Source organism: Hypomesus nipponensis, chromosome 7 (assembly GCF_054491055.1).
Source record: "Hypomesus nipponensis isolate SF chromosome 7, ASM5449105v1, whole genome shotgun sequence".
Taxonomy (NCBI): Eukaryota; Metazoa; Chordata; class Actinopteri; order Osmeriformes; family Osmeridae; genus Hypomesus; species Hypomesus nipponensis.
In genome coordinates, this window is record NC_140367.1 from 1,697,501 (window position 1) to 1,715,680 (window position 18,180).

Sequence of the window (18,180 nt, forward strand, 5' to 3'; positions counted from 1 at the left end):
GGTTTGACTGTGTGCCATCTCTCTCTTTTGTCTCTCAGTCTTTCTCTCTCTTCATCTCTGAAACACAAATGCACAGACATGAGTAACACACACACACAACTCACAATACGCCCCCTAATCCCCTTTTATCTCCCAGATTGGCCAATCACACACGTGAGTACAGTAATCTGTCCTCAACACTAACCCCTCCCACTCGCCCACGGTGTACTGTAGTTGAGTTACCGTAATAACCTTCACATATTACCAAAACAATGAGGTAATGTAAGGTAAACTCACAAAGAAATCCACTTTATGAAATATATGCTCAATTACCCCTGGGTAAACAGAATTATAACATATTATTTAGATTTTGCGGGATATATCAGTTTGTAGACCAAATGTTAGTAGCAGACAGATCGAGCAGAGGATGAGGGTGTTTTGGAGTGGTGCAGAAGACATAGACAGGCTTGGGGGCACGAATGCTCAAAACGATCTGATCTCACAGATCAGATGTGCAGCATATCTCCAGGTCACACACACCACCTCTCCTCCTCCTCCTCCTCCTCCTCCTCCTGCAACTGCTCTTGCTCCTCCTGCTCCTCAGGGAGAATCTTACGGTACTCCTGTCAGATGGAATCAAAGCAGGCTGACTCAAAGACTCAATTTGGTACGAGATACACCAGGAGTTACGTAACCTATCGAACACACACATCATACTGTACTGCCAAACTGCTTTAAGGAGCTTTGATAAAGTGTCAAATTCTCTCCAGACACTAATCTCAGGTCAGTTTAAAGGTTTTCTCCCTAAGGGTTTAAAGATGGGATTTGGAGATACTTAGTTGATCCGAGAAGTACGTCTGTGATGTTTGTTCCTAGATGTGGCGTGCGGAGCTGAGGTGAAGGTCATCTTGGGGAAGGTTAGCACTGGAGTCCTCTCACTCGTAAGAGGATTTGCAAGTCACTGCATTGAGCCTTGGTTTACTCTCTACAGCTCATCATTAACACTATGAGGATCCTGTCTCCTTTAATATTCACTGTGGGACCCGGTCTTTTCACTGTCGATTTTCACGGAGAGAGAAAGAGAGAGAGATAGATAGAGAGAAAGGTAGAGAGAGAGAGGAAAAGTGAGGGAGATATAGAAAGAGAGATAGAGAGAAAGAGAGATAGTAGGAAAAGACAGAATGTGTGGAAGAGAGGGGGCGAGAGAGAGAGACAGAGAGAGAGACAGAGAGAGAGAGATGGAACAGAACGGAGAGGGTTTTCCCTCCTTCTGTGCGCCCTCCCACCAGCAGCGAATCCTTAGCAACACCTGTTGTCAAGGAGGTGCTCACAGGAGGTGATGTCATCGTAATGAGGTCTGCACAGGGGCAGCTTAGACGGGAGGCAGGGGCCAACGTGATTAGCTCGGGCTTGACACACACCAGCGACAGACACACACTCACACAAATACTTGTACACAGACACACAGACACACAACAAATATAACCCTTCTTCAAGCCAGGTAATCCAGGTTTAACACAAAATGACAATAATTCATCGAGGGGGTGCTGTGCTGTTGAATCCCCACGTGTGTGACGGCTCAGGTAATCCCGCTGGAACGCCAGAGCGGTTCATCCTGTTCTCCATCTGCTCCCTGTCATCCCAAACAACCCTTCCAGCATTCCCAAACTCTGGGCCATCCTCCTCCCACTCCCCACCTCCCACACACTGTCACTGTGTTCCACTAGGGAGAGCGACCAGAGAGATTCTGGATGGCCTCCTCAGTGAGGTCATAAAGGCACGCATGAGTGGATGTAAGCGTGTGACGGTCGGTGACGGGGGGATTGTTTGTTTGGTTCGTGTCTAAACAGAAGCTGTGTGTGCGTGCTTGTAGTTACTGATAAGGTACAGTTCTGTGATCTGTTGGTGGAATTGAAGCAGTAACTTGTGCTTCTTGCTTCTTTTCAAGACAGGCGGACGTACAGTATCCCCAGAGCTCAGTAGTGGCACGATGATGGCCAGGTCTGGATTGAAAGAACGTCAACTGGGCTTCTCAACTGGAACCCTGTAGATTTAAATTGGGACAGAAAATGGCCACCAGAGACTCCTTCACGAGCCGACATCAGCCCCCTCGTGGCTCAGGTGTTGCCATGGTTTCTGGGGACCCCTGCTCCAGCTCACCTAGGGGGGTCTGAATCACATGACTGAAGACCTGGAAGCCTCACACACCACCTAATCAAAGCCCTGGAGTGTGGAGAGAGCGTGTGTGAGTGCATGTGTTCGTGTGAGAGTGTGTGTGGGAGTGAATGGGTGTGTATATATGTGTGTGTATGTGTGTGTGTACTGTACACTGAAACACAAACCCACTCCACACTTTATTGTTCTTTGCTGTGGTGAACACATTCCTTGTGTGTTAAGTCCAGGGGAGAAAGAGAGATGACTGTGTTTAAACTACAGCAGATGTTGAAGAAGGGAGAAAAGAAGAGGTGATAACTAGACCATGAGAAAGGAAGAGAGTGGACAGAAGGCATTAGCTAAATATGTAGTGAGAAAAAACCTGTTGGGTGTGTAAAAGTAGAAGAAGAAATGAGTGGACGATAAGAGATAGAGAGAATCAGCAGAAGAAGAAAGTGGCAGTTGTGTTCTCATCAGCCCAGGCTGGCATTTAGCAGATGACCTGAGTCTGTGTTCCTCCAACACGCACACACACACACACACTCGAGATTTCCCCAAATCCTTTGGGTCCGCTACTGGGCAAGGAGTGAATCAGAGCATCTGAAAATCTCTCTCAGAGATTTGAGTAGACACACACACACACACACCCACCATGAGCGAGCCATCCCAGAGGCTTCACACACACATGTATACGTCCCCCCATTCCAAGTGCACACCTTCACAGACGTACTCACAGCCACTCAAGGACAGATGGGTCGATGACACACGTAGAGGAGACGAGCGGTCCTATAGTAGGTTGGCGTGGGAAGGAAGGAATATATTTTAAATATTGTTAGATGACTCATCTTCAGGAGGTACAGGCACGAACCAAACACACACAGGTTCACTCAGGGTTCCTGGTAGTCTATTTTGACAACACCTTCATCTAGTGGCCATAGCAAGAACTACTATTTGACCATAATTTAAATAAACCATTAAACACTTTGCTTTAGATTGTTTCGTTTTGGACGTAGTTTGCCTTGAGAAACTGTTTTTGTAAAAGACTGTGGCTGGCAAGCTCACAGATGCTTATAATCCCAGTTTGCCAAAGCAATTACTTTGTATTGTTTATCTTCATATTTGTTTGTAAGATTTCAGTTAATAGAACGACACAATGTCGGAGCGGAGGGATATGTGAATCATGGATGCCGCTTTGCCATGGTAACGCCACTTTCATTCTTGTCATCAAAGCTTTTGTTTTGTGTGATGAACTCTCTCTCTCTCACACACACACATGCACACAAACACACTCACACACACAAATACACTCACACAACGTGACAGTCCACCAACTGGCATGGCATTTTGCATGATTAATATGCAAATATATTATGCATCTTAGTATGCTATTTGCCAGGAGCGTAGTATAGTGTATGAAAAATACCTTTTACTTCATGCCCACAACCTATTTTCATAGCTTGGGTTTCTAGGATGGAAAAGATGAAAAGACAGGAGACAAGAACATGGTAAAATTCACTGTAAGATTGTAGGAATGATAATTGACACACGGTTTCAGACTTCTATTTGCTTCTTGTAAAAACACAAAAGTACATGTACATCTAGTAGCGAAAGTGTCACTTGTACTAGCGTAATACAAAACTATGAATAATACTGTCACACAGAACAGTTCACTAGACTAGTGTGCTCCAGGAGCAGTAGCCATGGTAACCGGGCTGCTGAATTCACGTTAGCGACACTTGCAAGGAAACATGATTGTGCTGTTTTCATGACTGGGGCTGAGATTTCCTGTGCCCTCTCCCTTGTTCATAGCTTTTCATCGTGTTGCCCTTCACTCCAAAAGCAGGTTTATGGAAGAGCACCCTCTGGTGGATTAGTCCCAACTGACATCTGGCTCTTAGGACGTGTAACTAACAAAAATGTGTGCATGGGTCGGATCTAGATATTTTCACCTGAGGTGGCAAAGAGATGGCGGGAGGTGTGACATGGCGGCGAAATATTACCACCATTAATGAATACAACAATGTAGTTCTAATAATAACAATAATATTATATTAATATGATTTAATAAAATGTACTAATAATATATTAGTGGGGAGTATCTCCCCACCTTCAAGAAAAGGCTCAAGACGCTCTTGTTCCGGGAATACAACGGTACCAAGGAATGATTTGCTGGACATGTTAGTTTCCTCCAGGATCACAATGACTCTTAGAGACTTGTTGCTCTTGTTGGTTAGCTGTAACTAATTTAAAATTCTTGTAGGCCTATCTCACTGTGAAATATTTTTACTGTTGCTTGCTTTTCTAGGTAGCCTACACTCGTGCACTTCTTTGAGGTTTATGTTGTTTAATTGTAACTTGTTTAACTACATGCTCTTATAGGCCTAGTTCTTTGGCACTTACTTTTGTTTGTTTTTCACAATGTATGCTTCATGTTTGGCTACCCGCAATGTTTGGGGCTATCTCGGTGTTATGGTCAGTGACCTATGCACTTTTGTAAAGCTCTCTCTTAGAAGTCGCTTTGGATAAAAGCGTCTGTTAAATGAATGTAAATGTAATATATTTTAGCATAGCGAGGTTGAGGTGGCAAGTCTTTTTTGCCACCCCTTGCCACCGCCAATGTTGCATGGCATGTGTAAACTACAAATTAAGAATACTGCTATCTGGAAAACACCGTAATACCTACACAGCTAACTACCTATACTTAGCTATCATAAATTAGTCTTACATTTATATTTGTAAGCCAACATTTTGCTGGTCCAGCTGGGGAGACGGGTGAGTGTTGGTGGCCTAGCATGAACGAACACCAAACCTCTGAAGAAACACTGCAGAGAGAAATAACAACAAGTTTAAGTTTTACGGTAAGTGTTTATTTAGACAACCGAACGCATGCCAGAAAGAACCTTGTCACAGCAGTATTTCTTCGTTCTCAGTCCACCTGAACTCACGACAGGAGAAACCAGAGGGAGATACCGCGGAAAACTCAGATTCTCCGAAAAACTAAACTCCACAACTCCCTGCTGTCTTGTATTGCATTGCAACCACTACCTGTTTCACTCGGTATACTAAGGGGATATCGCGGAGTATGAAAAGGTCTAGGGCAGACTTATTTGTGAGAGCTGGCATCGTTGATTTGGCAAAAAAAAGATTAGATTTTTCACACCTTGCTCGTAGGGAACTTGACCTCGCACACAAAGACGATAGAAAAGATGCACTTAGCTAGCATTCACATGCAGTTACAATTATGTGTTGCTTCTCCTCAAACGAGTTTCATAGTTTTTCCGTACTATTTCTTAACATATAAATTCACAGCTAATGTTTATCAGGTCGGGGTGTTTATCTTACATACATGAATATCGAATGAATGACTGATCGAAATATTTAAATGAATCTGAAAGAAACAAACAAAGAAAAACTCACCCTTTACAAAAGGCAAAGAGACAGAAATTCTACAAAATACCAAAATGAAACTTGTGCTTATCATTGTCAGACTCTTTCGCCAGACAGGGATGCTGTAGGCTATATTACACAGCTCTCGAATAGTAGTTTACCGTCAATACACGTATACCGTCAAAAAGGGACTCCTCCTCACTGGCCGTAGAACTAACCCCATTGGTCCGTCTAGATTACTTTTCGTTATTGTGTTGCGATTATTTATTGATTATTGATGAGTCGTAATACCGTATTATCAAAAATAAATGCAACCCTTTCACAAAAACAATGAGCAATAAATAATCAAGTGACGTTCTTGTTGTATATATACATACACACTGACTAGCTGTTTTGTACTTCTATACACGATTGACAGTCGGTTTTTAAGAGTATTCACAAAACCTAAGACTCGATGAAAAAATACAAATAAACAATAACTTAAAACAGAAATGGATTGAAACAAAAGGGAGTTATTGATTTTTTTTTTAAACTTTTCTTTTTCCGTCTTTTTTTTTTTGCAGTGAAATGTAGGCTATGCAACGATTTGCAGGGAGAGAAAATTCAAATGGAAAATAAAAACTAAACGTATACATTTTTAGATAGGACTTTAAACATTTGAAAATAAACTAAAAGTACATAGCAAAAGACCCGGCATGAAATAGCTTATTGAAAACCATGAACATTGAACAACTACGACATGCACAATGTTTTTCCTTTGGAAAGTGAAGCTAGATGCTGTCGCTTGGAACATAGGCTATTGTTGCTTTTCTAAATTTTAAAGCATTTTACTAATGTGGAAACAGTATGAAAGGCTCAGACAGGGACAACTAACTCATGCCTTGTGTGATGACCTTTGACCTTTTAGCATTATCACTTATGTACAAGCCCAAAGTGCTTCAGGGAAGGAGGAGTCTCAACGCAACTCAGTGGGCTCCAATGCAGAGTTCGCTTTCTGAAAACGACGCCATTTTTGCAAGTGTTTCTGTAATTGAGAGTGGTTGTAGTCTGAGTGACTTGAATTCCCGCCCTCACGCAAGTCTTTGTCGCCGTTCTAAATCCACGAAGCGTCACATCATCTTTCGTCGCCCCCACCCATCTTCACGTCAGAGAACAGGAAGCAGCGACGGACTTCCTGTTCTATAAAGTCTGTGAACCAATCAGAAACGGTTTGTCGTGTGTGTCCTGTCCTGGCAGATAAGTAACTGGCTTATGTACAGGAGGCCTGAGGGGTCACCTATGTAGCTTCTCTCCCAAGCGCTGGACTGTGCAGTTCCTGCTGGTGAACCACCAGACCTCAGTTACTCCCCACCCACGTTCAGAATTTACAGTACGCGTTCAATTCCAGTTTTTTTTTCTCCATCCTGTTTGTCTTCGGTCTTCTAAAAGTCTTCACAGGGTATTTGCAGTGTGTGAGAGTATGTTTTTCTGTGTGTGTGTGTGTGTGTGCATGGTCACTCTTGCCTGTGTGTGTGCTCGGATTATGAGAATGGAATATGATTGTATGCCCCTACATAGTTTATAATTCAAATGAATCTGTAGATGAGTGAACAGAACAGATGTGTGGTGTTAATGAGGTGTGTATGTGTGTGTATAAGGTGTGTATATGTATGTATGAGGTGTGTATATGAGGTGTGTGTATGTGTGTGTATGAGGTGTGTGTGTGTGTGTGTGTGGTGTGTGTATGAGGTGTGTGCGTGTGTATGAGGTGTGTATGAGGTGTGTGTGTGTGTGTGTGGTGTGTGTATGAGGTGTGTGCGTGTGTATGAGGTGTGTGTGTGTGGTGTGTGTATGAGGTGTGTGCATGTGTATGAGGTGTGTGTGTGTGTGTGTGGTGGTCTCACACACTACGCGGGGGTCTTTGCTGCTCGTGTGTTCTCCGGTTTCGTCCCTTCTTGTTCTCTTGCATGCGCCTCCACTTGGCGTTGTGTTGGGCCCCCCCCCGGGCCCCCCCACCCCCCTGGGACCCCCCCTGACCTCCTTGGCCCTTCTGTGGTGTCTGGCTGCTTGGCTGAGCATGAGAGTTCTGGCCCTTCTGGTTGTTCTTGGGCGGTTGACTGCTCACCGTACCCAATATCAGTTGAGGTTTCTGGGAGTTGGGGCTCTGCGGGGTCCCCTCGACGCCCTGGGTCCTCTGGAGCTTCTGGCTGACCTCGGACGGAGGCCCTCCCTGCTGCTTCTGGGCGTTGGGCGGGCTGCTGGGGCCCTTGGCCCTGGGTGCGAGGCTGGGGCCGCCCGCACCGTCCGCCTTGAGGGACACCCCCTGGACGCCGGGGGTTTTCACCCTCCGCTGCTTGCGCTCCTTCTTCCAGACGCGGTCGCAGAACTCCTCCACGCTGTTCAGGTCCGGGTGGTCCAGGAGGGACAGGAAGTCTCGGTACCACGGCTTGTTTTTGGGTGAGTGGCCCTGGGCCCCGGCCCCGGCCCCGGCTGGGGGCCCTGGGAGCAGCTCACCCAGCCTCTGGGAAGGGATGACCTGGAGGGTGAGGCGCAGCAGGGGCTGGATGAAGCCGTGCTCCACCGCGTGGCAGTGGTACACCCCAGAGTCGGACTGGACAAGGCTGCGAAGCAGGAGGCCTTGCTCCGTGCGGATCACCCTGTCCTCTGTCTTGATCTGGAGAGGGAGGGAGGGAGGGGAGAAGGGAGGGAGGGACGGGAGAAGGGAGGGAGGGGAGAAGGGAGGGAGGGAGGGGAGAAGGGAGGGAGGGGAGAAGGGAGGGAGGGAGGGAAGAAGGGAGGGAGGAAGGGGAGAAGGGAGGGAGGGGAGAAGGGAGGAAGGGGAGAAGGGAGGGAGGGAGGGGAGAAGGGAGGGAGGGAGAAGGGAGGGAGGGAGGGAAGAAGGGAGGGAGGGTAAGTGCAGAAAAAGACGGTTCAGTCACACGGTATTGTTGCTTACATCACTGGGTCACGAACCGAACACCTCAGCCCCCAGACAGCATTTCTCACCTCAGTTACCACCCACACTAGGTCAGAGGTTTAAGGTCAAAATTGAGTCTGTGATAATAAGATGGAGGAAAGGAGTTTCCCCTAACACAGCAGGTGACAGGGTATCAGCTGTCAAACTAACAAGCATCTCCATGGGAACTAGATACTAGTGCTGATTATGACAAAGAAGGAGTGCGTGTATGTGTGCCTGTGTGTGTGTGTGTGTGTGTGCCCGTGTGTGCCTGTGTGTGTGCCTGTGTGTGTGTGTGCCTGTGTGTGTGTGTGCCTGTGTGTGTACTAACCTCGTGCTTGCGTTCCTCGTTGGGTCTCTGGAACTCCCAGTAGATGAGCGCTCTCTGGGATTTGGGGCTGCACTCCAGGAACATGCTGCTGTTCTCCACGCCATACACACCCCTGTCCTGCACTCTGCCCAGCCCGTCCCCGTCATCTACACACACACACCGCTTCGTGAGTGAGTGAGTGTGTCGATAAGGAACATGAATTGTGTGTGTGCGCGTGCATGTGTGTGTGTGTGTACCGTGGTGCTGCAGGTCAGAGCACTGGGAGAGAGGATCTCCGTTCCTGATATCCTGGCGTCTTGTTCTCCTGGGAAACAAGGAGAAGCTGATGAGAACAGCCACAGAAGAAGGCCCGTTTAGCTTAACACAGTTTGTTGCTTCTGCTTTGTGACATTTAACTCCCACCAGAAATGGCAAAATTACACACATCCTTTACTCAAGTAGAAAATAGTTAAGTAAAGTACTGATTCCAGAAAAATCTGTACAGTGTCTCTGACTCCCACACAGTTTTAGCCATTTCTTGAAATACTGTTATCTACCACTAGGGCGCAGTGTTGACCTGATGGATAGTTCAAGAACAACAGTCTGCTTGAACTACAATGAAGAGGTTTTTTTCCCACCGTCTTTCCTATGCTAATAAGTATGCACAGAGTGAGCAGAAGAACTCACATAAAAACTCTGGCGCGTTTGTAAGAGTATATAAACCTACGCCATGAATGAACCGTGATTCATTGTCCAGCGCTTTCTCATTATGCGCGTTCTGAAACAACACTGTTCGGCCTTAAGATTCCTCGTAAAGAAATCCCACGCAGAAACCTTTGTAACCGCCAGACTCCAGGTTTCCCCGCTCCGCTGTGTCGTTTTCACAGCCTGGCTTTACTGGATAACTGTAAACATGCCCCCTCTGTCCCAGTGTAGTGCTGGGTGACGGCCAGGGCCATATTTCTTGACATGTGCAGTAAAAATGAAAGGGGAGAGAGAGCAGGGCTCAGACAGCCAGACGGACAGGTCTCCAGTGACGAGGTCTTTTTAAGGGTTGTGAAGAGAGAGAGAGAGAGAGAGAGAGAGAGAGAGAGAGAGAGAGGGAGCAGCTTGGAGAACGGATGGAGGGAGAGAGTGGTGTTTGCAATTGGACGGTTGGATGATGTTTGTGTGTGTGCAACCAAGCTGGTGCGTTAGTGTGTGTGTGTGTGTGTGTGTGTGTGCATATATGTGTGTGTTAGTGTGTTTGAGTTCCACTCAGTCCCTGCTCTCTCTCGTTTTCTCTTTCTCTCTCTCTTTGTCTCTCCATCTCTCTCAATATATAAAATACTCCCACACTCCACTCTCATTCTTCCTCCTCTCTCCCTCCACCTCCTTCTGCCTCCACTCTCCCTCTCCCTCCTCTCTCCTCTCCCTCCTCTCTCCTCTCCCTCTCCCTCCTCTCTCCTCTCCCTCCTCTCTCCTCTCTCCTCCTCCCCCTCCTCTTTCCTCTCCCTCCTCCTCCTCTCTCCTCCCTCCTCTCCCTCCCCCTCCTCTTTCCTCCCCCTCCTCTTTCCTCTCCCTCCTCCCTCCTCTCCCTCCCTCCTCCTCTCTCCTCCCTCCTCTCCCTCCTCCTCCTCGCTCCTCTCTTCTCTCCTCTCCCTCCTCTTTCCTCTCCCTCCTCCTCCTCTCTCCTCTCCCTCCCCCTCCTCTTTCCTCCCCCTCCTCTTTCCTCTTTCCTCTCCCTCCTCTCCCTCCCTCCTCCTCTCTCCTCCCTCCTCTCCCTCCCCCTCCTCTCTCCTCTCTCCTCTCCCTCCTCCTCCTCGCTCTTCTCTCCTCTCCCTCCTCCTCTCTCCTCTCCCTCCTCTCTCCTCCTCCCCCTCCTCTTTCCTCTCCCTCCCCCTCCTCTGTCGTCTCCCTCCTCCTCCTGCCTCTCCTCCCCCTCCTCTCCTCTCCCCCTCCTCCCCCTCCTCTCCTCTCCCCCTCCTCCCCCTCCTCTCTCCTCCTCCTCCCTCGTCCTCCCCTCCTCCCCTCTAGGAGGTGTTCTCAGCAACATTCCTGCCGTTGAATGCCTGGGCCCGTGTGAGGCAGGTCAGAGCGGTCTGGATCTCATTTGGGAAAAGATCTGGAGAGCAGAGGAGGCCCCAGGCTGTCCCTGACTGGGGGTGTGCCAGGCCAGGCCGGGCTAGGCCAGCCCTCAGGCCTACTCCTAGCCCCAGAGCCAGGCCCGCCCTCTGGCCTTCTTCTAGCACCCACCACTGTGAGACGCACTAAAGAAGTGGTGTGGGTGTGAGAGAGAGAGAGGTTGAGTGTTGACTATATATATATAAGTGTGTGTTTGTATACATGTGTTGGTGTGTGTCCATGTGTATACATGTGTTTATGTGTGTGTATACATGTGTGTGTGTGTGTGTGCTTCCTCCGCTGGGCGCCATGCGGGTGTGGAGGTCTGAGGCGGTCATGGTGATCCTGATCTTGACTGGGTAATTTGAGGGTGTGTTTGTTCATACCTCCTAGCTTTAGGGTGACGTGGTTAGAACGCTCCTGTTGGGTATAATTTGATGTGTGTGTGTGTGTGAGGAAGTCTGATCTGGCTGTGTGTGTGTGTGTGTGTGTGTGTGTGAGGAAGTCTGATCTGGCTATGTGTGTGTGTGTGTGTGTGAGGAAGTCTGATCTGGCTGTGTGGGTTACTGTTACTCCTTGGCTGAATGGTAAAGTGGTCACAACTGTGCTACTGCTGCTCTGACTGTGTGTGGGGCTGGTTTGGACTCACTTTGGTTGTGGAATTCAGCAATCATTCTAAGCATTCTGTGTGTGTGTGCGTGTGTGTGTGTGTGCGTGTTTGCCTGTATGTGTGTGCTTGTCTTAACAGTAAGCCTGTGGTTGTTGACCAACTCACACACGTTCACATCCTGTACTCCTGTATACACGTGCAAGAACGGCCGGGCCTTTATTTACTTCCGCTTGAGTGTGTACATACGTGTGTGTGTGGGTGTGTGTGTGTTCTTACCTTTTGGCAGTTGGAAAGTATCTGGAGCACTCTGTGCCGTCCCAGGCACAGTAAGGGTCCCTGGCCAGGCAGCACTCTGCACACGCCTTGCCGTACACCTCGCAGCGGTGCAGGGGCATCTGGGATACGCCCAGGGCTGAGCCCAGGTACAGCTGCTGCTGCTCGACAGAGAACACAGACTGGTGAGCTCTCCCATTCAGAGGCACTGCCTCAGATCTCACAGACACTGCCTCAGATCTCACAGAAGCACTGCCTCAGATCTCACAGAAGCACTGCCTCAGATCTCACAGAAGCACTGCCTCAGATCTCACAGACACTGCCTCAGATCTCACAGACACTGCCTCAGATCTCACAGACACTGCCTCAGATCTCACAGACACTGCCTCAGATCTCACAGACACTGCCTCAGATCTCACAGACACTGCCTCAGATCCCACTTCTTACCTGCTTGGTGGAAAGCTCCATGGCTGTTATAGGTGTGGGCTCCTAACAAAGCAGAAAATAAGATCGGATGTGAGTAATGAGTTATTTCTTCCTATACCGTCTCAGTATTGGTGAAGACCCTTGTTACGGTGACTGTTTGACCCCGTTGGGGACGGTAGCCTACCGGGAACACGGTCATCTGCTCCAGCACCACCTCCTCCAGGTCGTGCCAGCTCTCCCTGGGGATGGTGACCACCTTCAGCACAGTGCCCAGGTCTGGAACAAGAACACAGCAGACTCACAGTGAACTTCCTACTTCCTCCACCTTGGTCTGTTTCCTGTTTACTTGAGTCCTCGTGCGGACGCAATCCATGACGTCATCGCGTAACCTAGCGACTTTTAACGTCATTTCAGAGAGACAGCAGCGACTCGTGGCCAGGTGTGTTTGGGCAGCGCTGCTCCTCACCTGTGCCGATGAACATGACGTCATACTGGCCGTCCTCTGCCTCCACCCGGTCCACCACCAGCTGGGAGAACTGGTACTCCACGTCTGTCCGCACCACGATGGGGCGCCCCCCCATGGGGTGAACCGGGTTGTACATGGCGGGGTGCCCCCTGGCGAAGGTGATGACGTCATCGGGCAGGTCTTTGGTGGAGTCGAACCCCCCGAAGGTTTTGCTGGGGCACTGGGGCGTGCGAGGGAGAGGGGACAAACAGAGGGGACGTTTGAGTTTCGAATCGGCCGCATCCTCGGTTATAAAAAAGATGAAAACAAACCTACGCCCCTGCATTCTGCAACGACAAAGAAAGTACAACAGAGGGGTCTGCCTCTGCCTCGCCTACAGCAAGTACAACAGAGGGGTCTGCCTCTGCCTCGCCTACACCAAGTACAACAGAGGGGTCTGCCTCTGCCTCGCCTACACCAAGTACAACAGAGGGGTCTGCCTCTGCCTCGCCTACACCAAGTACAACAGAGGGGTCTGCCTCTGCCTCGCCTACACCAAGTACAACAGAGGGGTCTGCCTCTGCCTCGCCTACACCAAGTACAACAGAGGGGTCTGCCTCTGCCTCGCCTACAGCAAGTACAACAGAGGGGTCTGCCTCTGCCTCGCCTACAGCAAGTACAACAGAGGGGTCTGCCTCTGCCTCGCCTACAGCAAGTACAACAGAGGGGTCTGCCTCTGCCTCGCCTACAGCAAGTACAACAGAGGGGTCTGCCTCTGCCTCGCCTACAGCAAGTACAACAGAGGGGTCTGCCTCTGCCTCGCCTACAGCAAGTACAACAGAGGGGTCTGCCTCTGCCTCGCCTACAGCAAGTACAACAGAGGGGTCTGCCTCTGCCTCGCCTACACCAAGTACAACAGAGGGGTCTGCCTCTGCCTCGCCTACACCAAGTACAACAGAGGGGTCTGCCTCTGCCTCGCCTACACCAAGTACAACAGAGGGGTCTGCCTCTGCCTCGCCTACACCAAGTACAACAGAGGGGTCTGCCTCTGCCTCGCCTACACCAAGTACAACAGAGGGGTCTGCCTCTGCCTCGCCTACACCAAGTACAACAGAGGGGTCTGGGTTCAGGGTCTCAAGGCAGCGACTCACCGTGCCAGGGCGGGGGTAGGGCACGCGCCCCTGGAAGGGAACCCACTGGAAGTTAGGACCATCTCTGTGGGCGTAGGGGCCCAGGAACACCCTCCTGATGTCAGCCATGCTGTACATACACACCGCAGAGCCCTTGAAGATGTTGCTGGAAGACAGGGAAGGACCAGGACAGAGGGAAGGAGGAGTGGAAAGAGGGATGGGAGGAAGGAAGGAGATATAGTAGAGGATGAAAAAAGAGAATAGATTTGGAATAAGGTATAGGAGAGAGAGAGAGAGAGAGAGAGAGAGAGAGAGAGAGAGAGAGAGAGAGAGAGAGAGAGAGAGAGAGAGAGAGAGGGAGAGAGAGAGGGAGGGAGGGAGGGAGGGAGGGAGGGATAAATGAAAATGCAGATACGTTACAGATCTATCACAACAAATCAATATGAGGCCTCATGAATCCAGAGGAAAGTCCTGAATGTGACCCTTCCCTGAAAGACTAAACGCAGAAGATGAAAAACGTTGTCGTCACTTAACAAACTGATGACAGATCGGAACATTGGATGTGATGGTTTCCAGCTTCGGGGGAAAGGCCTGGAATCTAGGCAGGCTACCAAGAAGGGAGGCATTCATTTCTGATGCATCGCAATGGAGCATGCACGGAACTGAGGTATTCTGACAGAAAATTCTGAAATGGAACCCAGAAGAGGTCATGAATATCTGTCTCTAGTTAAATGGTATTAGGTATTGCAGAACGTAGAGACAGAGTTTTGCAGTTAGGAGATTTCTTTCAACTGCAAAACAATCAACATGGAATTCAACTGAAATGGAGCCGAGTTCATAATTCAAAGGACGGCAGGTTCATCAGCTAAAGATACCCAGGGTAGAATCTGTCTGGCTGTAGGAGTCAGGGATGGCTGTTCCCTGTCTGACTGTGTGCATCTCAGCAGTTCTGAGAGGAGCATGCAACCACACAGTCACAACCACCAAAGCATGGAAGATGGATGGATTAGCATTTGTAAAATGCTAATTAGGAAGAAATTCAATTAACCAAAGGGCATAAAGACTTTCCTATATCTCTGCCTCGCGTGGATAAAGAACACGGGCTCGCCTCGCACTGACGAACACGCTTTGGAGACACACACACTTACACACACACTCACACAGCGAGAATCAAACATCGATCCGTCAGCGGCGGATTGTGGGCCTCATTAAGCGGTGATATTAAAAGCCATTCCCCCTGAATGCCGGCTCTATTCATCTCTGAAAACTGGGCACTTGCAAAACCAATTAAACGACTCTAATTCCTCAAAGCCCTGTAATTGAATTTTCAAGTGCCGCGTCCTACCCTGCCTCTCCCCCATCTCCCCCCCCCCAACCCCCCCTCCACCCTCCATGCACACTTTAGAAAAGCTGAGAAAATCCAGCCGGGGTTTGTGATGCGAGGCGGCCCCCGTTCACTGAAGCACCCTGACGGTCTATTCAGCTTCTCTTATCGTTACCTTGGAGACCCGCCGTCGAGTGTTTGTGTAAACGTTGCAGATAAACATGGCTGGACTCCAGCCGAACTCCAGACGCCGTGCCGTCTGTAAAAACCTGCTTTCTTTAGCCTCTCTACTTTGATGATCTAGCTCCACCTCAAGGTGGAACAACGGGGGCTGGGTCTGGTACAATCCTGCCCACGGAGGTCCACGTGCCCAAGGCTAGCCCTGACCAGGGGAGAGACGTGTGCCCCAAGGCTAGCCCTGACCAGGGGAGAGACGTGTGCCCCAAGGCTAGCCCTGACCAGGGGAGAGACGTGTGCCCCAAGGCTAGCCCTGACCAGGGGAGAGACGTGTGCCCCAAGGCTAGCCCTGACCAGGGGAGAGACGTGTGCCCCAAGGCTAGCCCTGACCAGGGGAGAGACGTGTGCCCCAAGGCTAGCCCTGACCAGGGGAGAGACGTGTGCCCCAAGGCTAGCCCTGACCAGGGGAGAGGAGTTTGTTCCTGAAGAGCCGTGCTCTCATGTCCTCCACCCTGTCTCTCCACAACCACCTAATCTGATTTCCTACGAGCATTTCTGCCAAGGCCCCAATGAATAGACAGTCAGGTAGCAAAGGGGAAAAAAATAAATGGGCTGAAAGGAATTTTCAATTTGAGAATTGAGGGGGATGCAGGGAGATGCCGACCACCTGTAAGTGGATTAGCGAACAAAAGCGGCGTCTGGAGTTTTGTTGGGGGGGACGGGGCACACCCGGAGAATCGTAACCTTGAGTTGGGATTCATTACATGTCATTTGAGGATTACGGGCGGAGAGATGGAACGAGAGAAAGGAAAAGAAAATAAGAGAGGGAAATGAAAATGTTTTTCACATACAGGCAGACTTGCTTGTCCAAAAGGAAGCTGTTTCAATAGTTCATAGATTGCCCTACAGTAGTAACAAAAATGTCAACTCAACAGATGTCAGATGGAAGAAAGGCCATTATTTTGAACACTGGAATGAGCTGGGCTCTAAAGAACTGTTACTGACCATAATCTTGACCTTGAGCACATATGTTTGGTACAATGTTAACAATGTCAGTAATGTTTTTATGAACATATTTTTACACATATGACAATACCTGGATGTGGTGAAAACCGCATAGATCACTGGGTTCTTTGGATCCTTGGAGCTCATCAGAAAAACGTCCTCTAAAAACACACCAAAACATGACAACCTGAGTATTAAACACACATACACCAGATACACTCAGTGCTGTACACATCTGCCTACCTTTCCACACCTCCCCTCTACCCCACACACACACACACTCACGCAGTTCGTCGAAGTGTGTGTCGATGCCGTTGGCTCCGGGCACTGAGCATGTGAGACGAGCTTTGAGGAAGGTGGTCCACTTGTTCACCAGGCTCCTGTGGCCCCCAAGGTCATTCTGCAGAAACAACACAACACTTAACACACTCGGGAAACATCCACAGGCTTCAGAGGCACTTTGAAAGTGAACGAGTGTTGTTACCTTACACACACAACTATCCTATCCTGGCTAAGGTGGTCGTACCTTACACAGCTGTCCTATCCTGGCGATGGTGGTCGTACCTTACACAGCTGTCCTATCCTGGCGATGGCGGTCGTACCTTACACAACCATCCTATCCTGGCTAAGGCGTCGTACCTTACACAGCTGTCCTATCCTGGCTAAGGCGGTCGTACCTTACACAGCTGTCCTATCCTGGCGATAATGGTCGTACCTTACACAGCTGTCCTATCCTGGCGATAATGGTCGTACCTTACACAGCTGTCCTATCCTGGCGATGGTGGCCTTGCCTGTGTTCTCTCCATCCATGGCGTTCTCTCGGAAGAACAGGAAGATCTTATCGTCCTCTGGGTTGTCGCTCTCAGGGATGAGATTCACGCCCACAAACCTCGGGTCTGGAGCGTGAACACACACACATTGACATTTGTAATGTTCTGTAGATGTGCACATTCTTTCACAAGAGCACATTTATCAACCTATTACGTACGCACTCGCACACAAGCTTGACGAACAATATTTACTGCACTTCAGACACTGTGTGTATACAGCACTCCATCTCTTTCTCCCAAAACATTACACATCACACCAAAACGTTATGGTAACATCGCAACACCAAGCTCTAACCCCTAACGCTATCTCATTCCACAAGAACCAAGAGCACCCAATCCCTCCCAAATCCTCCAGAACCCCTAAGAGAACCCACATCCCCACAAACACACATGGTACCGATTGAGCGCTCTAATACACTTGAATAAATCCATCATGGCTTTGGGAAAGCGAGAGGAAATCAAAACTAAACGGTTAAGCCAGGAGCCCGCGGCTCGGATGTCCGCAGCTAGAGGCGGAAGGCGCTAAGGGAAAGCAATCCGGGGAGTAGTCGCAGGAGGCGTCGTCACGCGTGAGCCGGGGTGACCGTGGCGCCCACGCAGAATGGCTACAACTGGGGCCATGTTTCGCCCCTATGGTGACTGCAGAGGATGTAGCCGTGGAAGGAAGGGGAGACCTTGGCCGCAAGAAAACGGATGCGTGCCCCAGATTTATACGCTCTGTGTGGTGTTGCGAGACCTTGGGTATGAATCACAAGACACACACAGATGCAACTTGTACACACACACACAGACGCAGCTGTTGCGCTGTTCCATCGTTCAGTTCAACGTTTGTACACACACACACATACATACCCGTGGTGCTGAACCACCATGGTGCTGTTGAATACTTGCCATTCAGCCCATGCACACACATCTACCCCACAACCTCCCCACCACTGAGTTCATGCCATTTAATACATTTCATTTATCGTCCAACAAAGGCCACTTCATTCGACAGGAGCTTAACTACAGCCAGAAAGTCAGCCAGTGTTATAAAATGGGGAGGAGTGTAAACATATAGCCAGGTCCAGGTCTACAGAACTAGCAGCCAGG

The 18,180-nt window shown here is 49.3% G+C and overlaps 1 protein-coding gene across 9 annotated transcripts in view; it reads right to left on the reverse strand.

Annotated features, from left to right (window-relative positions):
• Positions 1 to 4,978: 4,978 nt before the first annotated feature.
• sema3aa (sema domain, immunoglobulin domain (Ig), short basic domain, secreted, (semaphorin) 3Aa) overlaps positions 4,979 to 18,180 on the reverse strand; it is a 33,750-nt gene continuing 20,548 nt past the window's right edge. For 8 of the 9 annotated variants that reach the window (XM_084701534.1, XM_084701536.1, XM_084701537.1 and 5 more), the window contains 11 exons: positions 17,012 to 17,154; positions 16,544 to 16,658; positions 16,350 to 16,419; positions 13,774 to 13,918; positions 12,644 to 12,863; positions 12,362 to 12,453; positions 12,199 to 12,240; positions 11,755 to 11,912; positions 9,023 to 9,090; positions 8,787 to 8,932; positions 4,979 to 8,173 (listed from right to left, as the gene is read on the reverse strand). In XM_084701534.1, the coding sequence (XP_084557660.1) occupies positions 7,400 to 8,173; positions 8,787 to 8,932; positions 9,023 to 9,090; positions 11,755 to 11,912; positions 12,199 to 12,240; positions 12,362 to 12,453; positions 12,644 to 12,863; positions 13,774 to 13,918; positions 16,350 to 16,419; positions 16,544 to 16,658; positions 17,012 to 17,154 (1,973 nt within the window). In that variant the 3' untranslated portion in view covers positions 4,979 to 7,399. The remainder of the gene's footprint in view (positions 8,174 to 8,786; positions 8,933 to 9,022; positions 9,091 to 11,754; positions 11,913 to 12,198; positions 12,241 to 12,361; positions 12,454 to 12,643; positions 12,864 to 13,773; positions 13,919 to 16,349; positions 16,420 to 16,543; positions 16,659 to 17,011; positions 17,155 to 18,180) is intronic. The other variant, XM_084701535.1, reaches the window with a different exon arrangement.